This window comes from Dendrobates tinctorius, unplaced genomic scaffold (genome assembly GCF_039654945.1).
Source record: "Dendrobates tinctorius isolate UK_male_01 unplaced genomic scaffold, ASM3965494v1 ptg000009l, whole genome shotgun sequence".
Lineage (NCBI taxonomy): Eukaryota > Metazoa > Chordata > Amphibia > Anura > Dendrobatidae > Dendrobates > Dendrobates tinctorius.
In genome coordinates this window covers 15,547,378-15,563,260 of record NW_027361677.1, presented here as the reverse complement: position 1 = coordinate 15,563,260, position 15,883 = coordinate 15,547,378, and the positions used below count along the sequence as shown (strand labels likewise).

The window sequence follows — 15,883 nt, the reverse complement described above, 5'->3', positions numbered from 1 at the left end:
GAATTTGCAATTTTTTGCAATTTCTCCATACTTGGAATTTTTTTTCCCAGTTTCCCGTACACTATACGGTAAAATCAATGGTGTCCTTGAAAAGTACAACTCGTCCTGAAAAAAACAAGCCCCCACATGGCCATATTGATGGAAAAAAAAATTTTGACTTAGAAGGGAAAAAAAATGAAAGGGAAAAAAAAAATGGAAAAAAAAAAAAATCGCAAGGTGATGAAGTGGTTGATTTTTTTCCTCCTGCAAATTTAAAGGGGGTATCAGGGTTTTTCTGCAAAAACCTTAAGGAAGTTACATCATGATTTTTATGGAGGGGTGTTAAACTTTATCAGCATGCGCAAGAGACAAAAATGCAGCAAAAAATACAGCAAAACCTGCTTTTTTGTAAGCAGTTTTTTTTTTTTTTTTACTGCCAAGAGGGCGGGTTTTGCCTGCAGAAAAAAAATGCAGCAAAAGCACAATGTGTGAACATAGCTTTACTTTCCAAGTAAGGTTTTTATTGATGTCAACGCGTTTCAGCACATTTTTCAAAGTAAAAAAACAAATGTCATTGGCGCTTTTATTCATAAGCATTGTTGTATTTGGTGCTTTTTTTTTTATACAAGAAGGTAATGGAATTGGAAAATAAATCTGACTACGCCCATAAGAATAAGTATAAAATCGGATGTTCCCAGTTATGGGTGTGTTTTTTACAGACTTGAGTCGGAGCTGACGGCTTAGGATCACACCCTTTTTCCTAGAGGAATCCTAACACTCCATCGTTAATGAATTCTGACAATCGACGTATCAGGAAACTGCTATAAAGACATATGAAGAAATTAATCAGCGCAGAATTTAGGACTGTGGTGTGGTGACCTCTGTTGTAGCTAGGGGGCACTGTGGGCGCTTCAGGATATGCTTGGAGGCATAATTATGATGGTGAATTAGGGTCTGGCATTATTGTAAATGGCCGGTATGTGTCGCAGAGGTTCTCTGCGCTGTAAGCCCAAAATGATATGGTTATGCTGGGACTTCTAGTTCCCCAAGAGCTAGGCGGGAATTGACTAACCAAACATGCACCGCCCATCCATGGGGGTGGTTATAACCATCTAATATGACTGAGGTCTGGTCACATGGTCAGCGAGTGTGTGTACCTGAATGGTTCAGGGTGCAAGGTCCTGGAAGGTCAGTGTTGGAAGATCCTGGGAGTAGGATCGGATTCCTGGAGCACACGGGGAGACCTTGGACCTTGTGGAATGGGTGTTGGACGAATGTCCTGAATAGCACCCGGACAGGCCACGTGTGTTTGCGGAGTCTGTGAAAACACTGTTTGGGGGAGCTACCTTCCCTCTGAGGATCTGGACTATCGGTAGTGCACTGGATGCAAGGATGGTGATCCCAGTTTGGTAGCTTCCCCAGGAACCAGAACTGACAGGAGGTCAGTCTGTGGAGCAGGAGCTCCAGAGAGGTAACCCTGGGCATGGGGAAAGAACTATGTACACTGGCAAAGGTCCATTATTGAACTGTGTGGTCACCAGCTGACTGGAGAAAGTCAGGCGTGACTAGTGAATGCTTGGTAAAGCTTATGTGATCAAGTAATGGACTATGTGTAAGCCGGTGATGTGCAACCTGGCTTATAGCACAGTTTATGGCGCTTAAATAAACTGTATGGACTGTTTCATGTGAAAAACCTGACTACGTTAATCCGCTGCCAAGCGAGTGTTCCCCAACACACATAGTTGGCGCTATGCTACAGGACCTAAAAATGACAAAGATAAAAAGGTGGAAATTTACTTCACATGACTCTCGCTGATGTGTATATTTCAGTAGCGTTGAGGTTAATTAGGCTCTGTTTTAATAACGCTGACGGACTGAGAGTTGGATTCAAGAGACGTTAGGATTTATGAAAATAGTTTGTGCATACAAAAATGATTACTCAGATAAAGCGAATATTTCCCATACAAGACCTTGCCGAGCCTCCTGCCAGGCTGGGGTAAATAGATGGGATCGTTTATACAATGCTCAGCCGTTCCATACCGCTTTATTGCTGAGGTTTGATTGTTTGATGCTTATTCTCCGTTGGGCGTCAAGAAAATGTTTATCAGCGAAATCATCCCTATATTGGGTGATTCGTAGATAATCTAGGAGGCGCAGGCTTTGCAAGCTGAAGGAGGCTCCATGGACCTCTTGAAACTTGATTATTCTCTAAGTGGGGTGATTCATTATTGAAATTCATGTCCATGTGGCCACCATGGTCTAAGGAGAGAGAAGACCCTTTGCAGCTCAGTCCTGAACCTACACAAGCATGTGGTGTCTTGAAAATAACAAAATGGTACTAGATTCTACTCTCTTGGGCGGGGATCCCCAACCTGTGACTCGAGACCTCATGGGACCAAAATATGGGGCTTGCTGCTGTCTTCCAGCTTAGCACCAGGTCTAAGCCCGCTTCATTTTGGGTTCTTGCTTAGTGGTCACTTCAGACCTTTCATCTGAGCCCCCGTGCAAAACGGGATTCAGGTGTATGTGCCAAATGGCCTATTGACTATAGTGGTGCTGAGAGAGTCCACATGTGCTTTGTCGTGCACCATTTTTGGTCAGTCTACCAGGTCTGCGTGTCCACCTCAGACCGAAAATGATGCAAGACAGAGAACACGTCGACTGTCAGTACCATTATAGTTAGTGGACCCGTTGGTGCATATGCCAGAAGAGGAGGGCTAGATGCACAAATACTAGCCCAAATGGGGCTAAGGTGGGAACCCATGTGTTAGGCGTTGGATTCCTGATGCTGCACAGCGGGAATCCAGAGCCAGACATCCTGTGGTCTCCCATTCTCCTCCGACCGCTCCGGGTGCTGCTCCGCAATCACGGCGAGCCAGGCGTGCTGCTCAGACTCACCCTGACAGCCTGGATGTTGCTGCCACCTCTGGTGCAGCAATGGTAGCGCAACCTTTTCTGCAGGGAACCGCTCCAGATGTTAAGTCCTCCTGCCATGCTACTGGGCATGCCCATAAGGTGACCTCTCACTGGAGAGCAGGGGTCACATTTTCAGGTCCTGTGTCGGATCTGATTGGTCCTTTCCAGGGTACTGGAAGGTCCCGGAAGCGCATGGCTATAAAAAGCCCGCATGGCGGCTCGGCCATGCGCTAGTGTAGCATATTATGCTGTGTGTGTATGGTGATGGATGCATGGACTGGTGACTGACTCATTGGAAACCCCTACCCTCTGATACTACGAGTGGTGACTGAGTGTGTACTTAGGTCACCGCCAGGTAGTGGCAAGCTACACGCCACTGTGCGTTCAACGCCTACACTAGCATCCGTCGGTGCCTGGTTTTCGGCGCTGACGCTTGCGGCTATAGTTGCCGCTACGCTGCATTAACAGCAGCTATTGGTGTTCGCGGCTGCGACGCCACACGCCGGCTCCTGTGACGTTAACAGGGCTAGCGTCTTTACATTTATTTATGCCAAGCGACTCTGTGTCTGAACAGAGCCGCTCCTAGCATTCGGGTGACGTTAACCCGTGCGCACTACTTCACCTTCTGGTGCATCTGCCATTGTCCAGCAGTGGTCTAGTCAACAACCGCATAGTGGACCCCGGACGGCGAACGCACCTCCTATTATTTATATTTAGTGCGTTCCGCTGTCCCCAACACCCTGGATGCAAGTACAGTGCATCGGTGGGATTATGGGGGAAGTGTTGGCTGTCATACTGGTATTGGGGGCTCTTGGTGTCACTACTGTGGGGGGGGCTGAAAGTCTCTACTCAGGGGGCTCTTGATGCGCCTTGCGACCATCTGTCAGAGCTGATTGTGGCTCTCAAGGTAAGAAAGGTTGTGAAGTACTGCTTTTTAGTGTTGAGCATTCCGATACCGCAAGTATCGGGTATCGGCCGATACTTGCTGTATCGGAATTCCGATACCGACTTCCGATATTTTTTCAATATCGGAATTCGGCATCGGAATCGGAAGTTCAGTTGATTGACGGCCTGACGTCATCATGATGCGCAGTGTGTGCGCATCATGATGCGCCGTCATTTCGGGCCTTCCGGGGGTCTCTGCCGGCCTGCTGGGGGGCTGTGCCGGCCTGCCGGGGGGCTGTGCCGGCCTGCCGGGGGGCTGTGCCGGCCTGCCGGGGGGCTGTACTGGCCTGCCGGGGGGTTGTGCCGGCCTGCCGGTGGTCTGTGCACCCTGTGGGGGTCTGTACCGGCCTGCCGGGGGGCTGTGCCGGCCTGCCGGGGGGCTGTGCTGATGTCCGGGGGTCTGTGCAAGCATCGTCCGATGGGACTACAAGTCCCATCGGGCGATGCCTGCTACCATGACAGTGATTGACACATTAGCCAATGATGGGACAGTAGTAGTCCCATCATCCGGCTAATGTGTTAAATGTTAAAAAAAAAAAAAAAAAAAAAAATACTACATGCATGCTACATACATACTACATGCATGCTACATATATACTACATACATACTACATACATGCTACATACATACTGCATGCTACATACATACTACATACATACTACATACATACTACATACATACTACATATATACTACATACATACTACATATATACTACATACATACTACATACATGCTACATGCATACTGCATGCTACATACATACTACATACATACATACTACATACATACTACATACATACTACATATATACTACATACATACTACATACATGCTACATACATACTGCATGCTACATACATACTACATACATACTACATACATACTACATATATACTACATACATACTACATACATGCTACATACATACTGCATGCTACATACATACTACATACATACATACTACATACATACTACATATATACTACATACATACTACATACATGCTACATACATACTGCATGCTACATACATACTACATACATACTACATGCATGCTACATACATACCACATACATACTACATGCTACATACATACCACATATATACTACATACATACAATACATTCATACAATACATACATAGACATACAGTACATATAACATAGAGTAACATACTTACCAATACTTGTCACATTGTTCCCCGAAGCCATTGTCTATTCCGGGATAAATATTAACATAACAAACCACAAAAATACTCACCCACGATCCGAAGCAGTCCACGAGTGTGTCCCACGACGATCTTGGGTAGAGAACTGCAGCATCAGATGATGCTGCCGTTCTCTACGGGCTGTAGGAATCCAATGACGGAAGGTAGGTATCCTTCCGCACTGTATTCCTCCGCCACTTAAAAAAAAAAAGTCCCTAGTCTCACTTTATGCCATTGCTGTGTGGGAAATTCCCACACAGCAATGGCATAAAGTGAGACTAGGGACTTTTTTTTTTTAAGTGGCGGAGGAATACAGTGCGGAAGGATACCTACCTTCCGTCATTGGATTCCTACAGCCCGTAGAGAACGGCAGCATCATCTGATGCTGCCGTTCTCTACCCAAGATCGTCGTGGGACACACTCGTGGACTGCTTCGGATCGTGGGTGAGTATTTTTGTGGTTTGTTATGTTAATATTTATCCCGGAATAGACAATGGCTTCGGGGAACAATGTGACAAGTATTGGTAAGTATGTTACTCTATGTTATATGTACTGTATGTCTATGTATGTATTGTATGAATGTATTGTATGTATGTAGTATATATGTGGTATGTATGTAGCATGTAGTATGTATGTGGTATGTATGTAGCATGCATGTAGTATGTATGTGGTATGTATGTAGCATGTATGTAGCATGCATGTAGTATGTATGTAGTATGTATGTAGTATGTATGTAGTATATATGTAGTATGTAGTATGAATGTAGTATATATGTAGTATGTATGTAGTATGTATGTAGCATGCATGTAGCATGCATGTACTATGTAGCATGTAGTATGTATGTAGCATGCATGTAGTATGTAGCATGTAGTATGTATGTAGCATGCATGTAGTATATATGTAGTATGTATGTAGTATGTATGTAGCATGCATGTAGTATGTATGTAGCATGTAGTATGTAGCATGCATGTAGTATATATGTAGTATGTAGCATGTAGTATGTATGTAGCATGCATGTAGTATATATGTGTTATGTATGTAGCATGTAGCATGCATGTAGCATGCATGTAGTATGTATGTAGTATATATGTGGTATGTATGTAGCATGCAGTATGTATGTAGCATGCATGTAGTATATATGTAGTATGTATGTTGCATGTAGTATTTATGTAGTATGAATGTAGCATGTATGTAGTATGTAGTATGAATGTAGCATGTATGTAGTATGCATGTTGTATGTATGTAGCATGTAATTTTTTTTTTTTTTTTTTTTTTTTTACATTTAACACATTAGCCGGATGATGGGACTACTACTGTCCCATCATTGGCTAATGTGTCAATCACTGTCATGGTAGCAGGCATCGCCCGATGGGACTTGTAGTCCCATCGGACGATGCCTGCACAGACCCCCGGAGCCTGCACAGACCACCGGCAGGCCGGCACAGCCCCCCGGCAGGCCGGCACAGCCCCCCGGCAGGCCGGCACAGCCCCCCGGAGCCTGCACAGACCACCGGCAGGCCGGCACAGACCACCAGAGCCTGCACAGACCCCCTGGCAGGCCGGCACAGCCCCCCGAAAGGCCCGTACAGACCCCAGAGAGGCTGTACAAGGGCAGGAAAGGGTTTTTCTTATTCCGATACCGGAAGTCCCATAGACTTGAATGGGACTTCCGGTATCGGAATCGGCGATACCGATACTTTTTTTAAAGATCGGCCGATACCATCCGATACGATACTTTGAAGTATCGGACGGTATCGCTCAACTCTACTGCTTTTGGGAATAATGTGAAATTGTCAAGAAGCATCTGGAAATAAAGCCACAAGTCCTGATTTTACTAGGAAGGACAGTCCTACGAGTAGGGAGCTTACAGTGGATATGTTTTAGTGAAGTCAAAGCATACCGGTCACTCAGGTTAAGTTATAATGTGGGTACATTAGGAATAATTTCTGGCCGTTATACGACTTATATCTTGTATTTTTCACCGTTTGACCCTTTGTAGTCTGCCTCCAGTTGTCTCTGAGCTGGTGGGTAGAGACTAGCTGCTGTGATGTCTCCTATGGGTAGCACACACATAAGATGGATACTGGCTCTTCTCGGTCCATAGCACACAAACAAGCAGCCACAGTATCAGCATGGAGAAAGTTATACACCAGTACTGAGCTGCGTTGCTGTGAATCTAGCACTGAAGTAAAATAAATTTCTTAGAAGCCATACCACAGTCTGCTTTTGTCTGAAGTATTGACTCATAGATGGAGAAAGAAGATTTATTTAATACATTGTGTTACAAAGTTTCTTATATTTGCTTGTACTATGTAAAATCTGTTGGCTGAGAGTATTAATATAATGTATGGATGCCAGTGATATTCCAGAGTGGCATATAGCCACATCTCATCTTAATCCTTATGTCTTGAGTGTACAGTGGTTACATAGATGATCTCTCTGGAGAACCTTTCCTATCCTATATACTTATAGCCCATTGATGTGAACAGGCACCGTGTAATCCATCCCTTCTTTCGTGGTGGCACTGCAGGGAAATCAAACACTTGTTAAGAACTTTGAAATTCCTTTAATCTGGCTTCCAATATTCTAGAACTGTTGATAGTCCAGAGCTTGTTTTAGGTACATGACTGAATGATAATCTGGAATCTTAGAAAACCAGAAGTAAAATGTATCCCAATGGGATAGAGGATAACTTGCTGATGACTGATGGTATCTCTACCGCCCTTCTTGGCATGGAGTAGATGTGTGCAGTGCATGGTCGTCCACCTCTGCTCCGTTCCTGGTCAATGAGACTTTCAGAAAAAGCACAGTACAGTTCTCAACTTTTTCCAGCAGTCCTATGGTCAATGAATGAGAGAGCATGCACACATCTTCTCTATCGAAGACGGGGCTGCGGAGACCCATTCCAGAGACCCAATCGCGGCATCGTTGGTGTTCCCAGCCGTCAGATCCCCAGCAATCCAGCAAGTAATCTGCTATCCCATGGATAAATAGTAGAATAAGTAGTAGCTTCTCCTATTGAATTTATCTCTTATTTTACTTTTTGCTGTCCTCCTGGAGGCTTGTAAGTACATTTTAACATTTTTCTATGACTCTTCACTCATCCAGACCATGTAAAATTCCCTTACCTGTCCGGTCCCTTTAAAGGAAATCTGTCACCAGGTTTTTACTGCCTAATCTGAGAGCGGCATAATGTAGGAACAGAGACATTGATTCCTGTGATGCTTGCTGTAATTTTTATAACATCACTGATTTCTTAGCAGGAGATTATCACTAGAGGACTAGTAAGCCTGCTGCTGTGTAGTCCAACCATGCCCCCCACCACTGATTGGCAGCTTTATGCCTATGAACAGTGTTTACAGAAAGCTGCCAATCAATGGTGGGGGAGGGGTTATACAGAGCTCAGCATTGATAGAACTGGTAGATCTGCAACAAATATAATGGGGATTTAATCAAAACTGCAGCAAGCATCCCAGTAAGCGATTCATCGCTGGATACAGGGTCTTTGCCCCTATATTACGCTGTTCTTATACCGTAGCAAAACATGGTGACAGATTCCCTTTAACGCCAGATTAAAGGAATTTTATTCCAAATCCATCAAGTGATATAGCTATTTGTTAGTATTTAATTCCCTTTAAAGGGGTTGTCAGGGATTTTAACATTGATGACTTATCCTTAGGATAGGTCACTAATGTTTGATCGGTGGAGGTGTGACACCTGTCATCTCTGGCGATGATCCGCTCCCAGCGTTGGCTTGAACTGCTCCATCACCGGAATAGTGGTCGCGGCTGAGTACTGCACATCTGCCCCCTTATTGATTTGAATAGGGGTAGACATGCAATATCCAGCCACGGCCACTATACAGTAGACGGCGCTGTGCTGTCCAGCCGAAACCGTGAGCAGCTGATCGACGGGAGTGCCGGCTGTCACACCTCCACCGATCAGACATTGACCCAAGGATAGGCCATCATTGTTAAAATCCCGGTATAGTTCATTTATAGGGGTCTACCATTACTGCATGAATCGGCAATAGTTCTGTCCAAAAATGGTGAGAGAGCTGAGACTATATTTGTGGATAATTGATCAATTTTTTTTCACTTTTTATTTTGCTGTATGACACTTTACCTTCATTTTTGACTTTTTCTTATTTTAATTTTATTTTTTTTTTCATCTAAGTAAATCTGCACTAAGCCTTAAAGTATCAGATTTATTCTCAGTGTTCAAGGTTAGAAATTATATTAGAGACAATTTATTTATTTTTTTTATTTTTTTTTAACATGGTGGCCTACGGGTGATGTATAATAATCTAAGTTTTCCTAGCGAATTCCTTAGATGAAAGCCATATTAGTTAATGGGGATGAATGACTGTGACGAATTCCATACAATGGGATCCTTTATCCACAGTCTATAATGGTGACACATATATTATACCTTGTAAGAAGATCATAAAGCACCTAGATAAGAGTAAATCTGAAGACAAGGTTTGAGGTCTCCACTTTATAAATTCTGGTGTATGGTGTTTCTCCAACCAAACCAGGACCTGTCACTAGCCATAAATATGTATTTTTATTAACATGGTGTAAATGCCGATGTTCTCTCGAATCTGGGGATGTTTTTCTTTTGTTCCTACGCCTTTCTGTTCCTGAGATATGGCCCCTACTTCGCTGTATATAAATCTACTCTTTTTCTTTAGTGGGTGTGGTCAACTCTTCTCTGTAGACATCTACTTGAGAACTCCACCCAGTTGGCCAATAAAATTACACAAAGGAAAAAAAGACCATATTTCAGGAACAGAGAGTGGCAGAAAAAAAAGAAAAACAACGCCGGATTCAGGAGATTAGTGGCTTTTAGACCAGATTTTGAAAAATTACATACTTTTAGAAAGTGACAGGACTTCTTTAATGTATTGTAGTTTTTAGAAAAAGGAAGGTTATTAGCCTCCTTGCCCCATTTTCGCTCCATAAGCTTAGTGTCCATTCTGACTTGAGATTAAGACCTGAATAAATTGAGATTAACTGCTTGTTAAAGTCATGCTTGACAACCACAGTGAAAAGTTTGTGGTTGGCAATACTGTGTATGTATGATGTTAATTTATCATTTATCTAATATACGGAAATGTATGAAATGACGGATTCTGATGATTTTTTTTATTTTGCACAGCTTCATTCAGATGTCGATTCTGGGGATGGGAAGATTAAGTACATACTCTCAGGGGAAGGCGCTGGGACCATTTTCGTTATCGATGACAAATCAGGGAACATTCACGCAACAAAGACTTTAGACCGAGAAGAAAGAGCTCAGTACACATTAATGGCGCAAGCAGTTGACCGAGAAACGAATAAGCCCCTGGAACCACCTTCAGAATTTATTGTGAAAGTCCAGGACATCAATGATAATCCTCCGGAATTCTTACAAGAAAACTATCATGCGAATGTGCCAGAGATGTCCAGTGTGGGTACGTTCATACCACTATAATTATTCATAGATCTCCTGAATGAGTCACTGTGTACATACATCACATATCCTGAGTTATCTCTTGTATTATACTCCAGAGCTGCACTCACTATTCTGCTGGTGCAGTCACTGTGTACATACATTACTGATCCTGAGTTACATCCTGTACTATACTCCAGAGCTGCACTCACTATTCTGCTGGTGCAGTCACTGTGTACATACATTATATTACTGATCCTGAGTTACATCCTGTATTATACCCCAGAGCTGCACTCACTATTCTGCTGGTGCAGTCACTGTGTACATACATTACATTACTGATCCTGAGTTACATCCTGTATTATACTCCAGAACTGCACTCACTATTCTGCTGGTGCAGTCACTGTGTACATACATTATATTACTGATCCTGAGTTACATCCTGTATTATACCTCAGAGCTGCACTCACTATTCTGCTGGTGCAGTCACTGTGTACATACATTATATTACTGATCCTGAGTTACATCCTGTATTATACCCCAGAGCTGCACTCACTATTCTGCTGGTGCAGTCACTGTGTACATACATTACATTACTGATCCTGAGTTACATCCTGTATTATACTCCAGAACTGCACTCACTATTCTGCTGGTGCAGTCACTGTGTACATACATTATATTACTGATCCTGAGTTACATCCTGTATTATACCTCAGAGCTGCACTCACTATTCTGCTGGTGCAGTCACTGTGTACATACATTACATTACTGATCCTGAGTTACATCCTGTATTATACTCCAGAACTGCACTCACTATTCTGCTGGTGCAGTCACTGTGTACATACATTATATTACTGATCCTGAGTTACATCCTGTATTATACCTCAGAGCTGCACTCACTATTCTGCTGGTGCAGTCACTGTGTACATACATTATATTACTGATCCTGAGTTACATCCTGTATTATACCCCAGAGCTGCACTCACTATTCTGCTGGTGCAGTCACTGTGTACATACATTACATTACTGATCCTGAGTTACATCCTGTATTATACTCCAGAGCTGCACTCACTATTCTGCTGGTATAGTCACTGAGTATATACATTACATTACTGATCCTGATTTAAATCCTGTATTATACCCCAGAGCTGCACTCACTATTCTGCTGGTGCAGTCACTGAGTACATACATTACTGATCCTGAGTTACACCCCAGAGCTGCACTCACTATTCTGCTGGTACAGTCACTGAGTACATACATTATTGATCCTGAGTTACAGCCTGTATTGTACCCCAGAGCTGCACTCACTATCCTGCTGGTGCAGTCACTGTGTACATACTTTACTGATCCTGAGTTACATCCTGTATTATACCCCAGAGCTGCACTCACTATTCTGCTGGTACAGTCACTGTGTACATGCATTACATTACTGATCCAGAGTTACATCCTGTATTATACCCCAGAGCAGCACTCACCATTCTGCTGGTGCAGTCACTATGTACATACATTACTGATCCTGCAAAAACATCCTGTATTATACTCCAGAGCTGCACTCACTATTCTGCTGGTGCAGTCACTGTATACATACATTACATTACAGATCCTGAGTTACATCCTGTATTATACCCCAGAGCTGCACTCACTATTCTGCTGGTGCAGTCACTGTGTACATACATTACTGATCCTGAGTTACATCCTGTATTATACTCCAGAGCTGCACACACTATTCTGCTGGTGGAGTCACTGTGTACATACATTACTGATCCTGAGTTACAGCCTGTATTATACCCCAGAGCTGCACTCACTATCCTGCTGGTGCAGTCACTGTGTACATACTTTACTGATCCTGAGTTACATCCTGTATTATACCCCAGAGCTGCACTCACTATTCTGCTGGTACAGTCACTGTGTACATGCATTACATTACTGATCCAGAGTTACATCCTGTATTATACCCCAGAGCAGCACTCACCATTCTGCTGGTGCAGTCACTATGTACATACATTACTGATCCTGCAAAAACATCCTGTATTATACTCCAGAGCTGCACTCACTATTCTGCTGGTGCAGTCACTGTATACATACATTACATTACAGATCCTGAGTTACATCCTGTTTTATACCCCAGAGCTGCACTCACTATTCTGCTGGTGCAGTCACTGTGTACATACATTACTGATCCTGAGTTACATCCTGTATTATACTCCAGAGCTGCACACACTATTCTTCTGGTGGAGTCACTGTGTACATACATTACTGATCCTGAGTTACATCCTGTATTATACTCCAGAGCTGCACTCACTATTCTGCTGGTGCAGTCACGGTGTACATACATTACTGATCCTGAGTTACAGCCTGTATTATACCCCAGAGCTGCCCCCACTATTCTGCTGGTGCATTCACTGTATACATACATTACATTACTGATCCTGAGTTACATCCTGTATTATACTCCAGAGCTGCACTCACTATTCTGCTGGTACAGTCACTGAGTACATACATTACATTACTGATCCTGAGTTACATCCTGTATTATACCCCAGAGCTGCGCTTGCTATTCTGCTGGTGCAGTCACTGTGTACATACATTACATTGTGATCCTGAGTTACATCCTGTATTATACCCCAGAGCTGCACTCACTATTCTGCTGGTGCAGTCACTGTGTGCATACATTACATTACTGATCCTGAGTTACATCCTGTATTATACTCCAGAGCTGCACTCACTATTATGCTGGTGCAGTCACTGAGTACATACATTACTGATCCAGAGTTACATCCTGTATTATACCCCAGAGCTGCACTCACTATTCTGCTGGTGCAGTTACTGTGTACATACATTACTGATCGTGAGTTACATCCTGTATTATACCCCAGAGCTGCACTCACTATTCTGCTGGTGCAGTCACTGTGTACATACATTACATTACTGATCCTGAGTTACATCCTGTATTATATCCCAGAGCTGCACTCACTATTCTGCTGGTGCAGTCACTGTGTACATACATTACATTACTGATCCAGAGTTACATCCTGTATTATACACCAGAGCTGCACTCACTATTCTGCTGGTACAGTCACTGTGTACATGCATTACATTACTGATCCAGAGTTACATCCTGTATTATACCCCAGAGCAGCACTCACCATTCTGCTGGTGCAGTCACTATGTACATACATTACTGATCCTGCAAAAACATCCTGTATTATACTCCAGAGCTGCACTCACTATTCTGCTGGTGCAGTCACTGTATACATACATTACATTACAGATCCTGAGTTACATCCTGTATTATACCCCAGAGCTGCACTCACTATTCTGCTGGTGCAGTCACTGTGTACATACATTACTGATCCTGAGTTACATCCTGTATTATACTCCAGAGCTGCACACACTATTCTTCTGGTGGAGTCACTGTGTACATACATTACTGATCCTGAGTTACATCCTGTATTATACTCCAGAGCTGCACTCACTATTCTGCTGGTGCAGTCACGGTGTACATACATTACTGATCCTGAGTTACAGCCTGTATTATACCCCAGAGCTGCCCCCACTATTCTGCTGGTGCAGTCACTGTATACATACATTACATTACTGATCCTGAGTTACATCCTGTATTATACTCCAGAGCTGCACTCACTATTCTGCTGGTAGAGTCACTGAGTACATACATTACATTACTGATCCTGAGTTACATCCTGTATTATACCCCAGAGCTGCACTCACTATTCTGCTGGTGCAGTCACTGTGTGCATACATTACATTACTGATCCTGAGTTACATCCTGTATTATACTCCAGAGCTGCACTCACTATTATGCTGGTGCAGTCACTGAGTACATACATTACTGATCCTGAGTTACATCCTGTATTATACCCCAGAGCTGCACTCACTATTCTGCTGGTGCAGTTACTGTGTACATACATTACTGATCGTGAGTTACATCCTGTATTATACCCCAGAGCTGCACTCACTATTCTGCTGGTGCAGTCACTGTGTACATACATTACATTACTGATCCAGAGTTACATCCTGTATTATACACCAGAGCTGCACTCACTATTCTGCTGGTACAGTCACTGTGTACATGCATTACATTACTGATCCAGAGTTACATCCTGTGTTATACCCCAGAGCAGCACTCACCATTCTGCTGGTGCAGTCACTATGTACATACATTACTGATCCTGCAAAAACATCCTGTATTATACTCCAGAGCTGCACTCACTATTCTGCTGGTGCAGTCACTGTATACATACATTACATTACTGATCCTGAGTTACATCCTGTATTATACCCCAGAGCTGCACACACTATTCTGCTGGTGGAGTCACTGTGTACATACATTACTGATCCTGAGTTACATCCTGTATTATACTCCAGAGCTGCACACACTATTCTGCTGGTGGAGTCACTGTGTACATACATTACTGATCCTGAGTTACATCCTGTATTATACCCCAGAGCTGCACTCACTATTCTGCTGGTGCAGTTACTGTGTACATACATTACTGATCGTGAGTTACATCCTGTATTATACCCCAGAGCTGCACTCACTATTCTGCTGGTGCAGTCACTGTGTACATACATTACATTACTGATCCTGAGTTACATCCTGTATTATATCCCAGAGCTGCACTCACTATTCTGCTGGTGCAGTCACTGTGTACATACATTACATTACTGATCCAGAGTTACATCCTGTATTATACACCAGAGCTGCACTCACTATTCTGCTGGTACAGTCACTGTGTACATGCATTACATTACTGATCCAGAGTTACATCCTGTGTTATACCCCAGAGCAGCACTCACCATTCTGCTGGTGCAGTCACTATGTACATACATTACTGATCCTGCAAAAACATCCTGTATTATACTCCAGAGCTGCACTCACTATTCTGCTGGTGCAGTCACTGTATACATACATTACATTACTGATCCTGAGTTACATCCTGTATTATACCCCAGAGCTGCACTCACTATTCTGCTGGTGCAGTCACTGTGTACATACATTACTGATCCTGAGTTACATCCTGTATTATACTCCAGAGCTGCACACACTATTCTGCTGGTGGAGTCACTGTGTACATACATTACTGATCCTGAGTTACATCCTGTATTATACTCCAGAGCTGCACACACTATTCTGCTGGTGCAGTCACTGTGTACATACATTACTGATCCTGAGTTACATCCTGTATTATACTCCAGAGCTGCACTCACTATTCTGCTGGTATAGTCAATGAGTACATACATTACATTACTGATCCTGATTTAAATCCTGTATTATACCCCAGAGCTGCACTCACTATTCTGCTGGTGCAGTCACTGAGTACATACATTATTGATCCTGAGTTACAGCCTGCATTATACCCCAGAGCTGCACTCACTATT

General features: G+C 43.2%; 1 protein-coding gene across 3 annotated transcripts in view; it reads left to right on the top strand.

Moving 5' to 3' along the window:
• The window catches only part of CDH11 (cadherin 11), a 142,880-nt gene that overhangs the window by 91,335 nt on the left and 35,662 nt on the right, over positions 1 to 15,883 (top strand). For 2 of the 3 annotated variants that reach the window (XM_073582915.1, XM_073582922.1), the window contains exon 3: positions 10,211 to 10,505. In XM_073582915.1, coding sequence (XP_073439016.1) covers positions 10,211 to 10,505 — 295 coding nt within the window. Of the gene's footprint in view, positions 1 to 1,165; positions 1,451 to 10,210; positions 10,506 to 15,883 lie in introns of those variants that run through there. The other variant, XM_073582923.1, reaches the window with a different exon arrangement.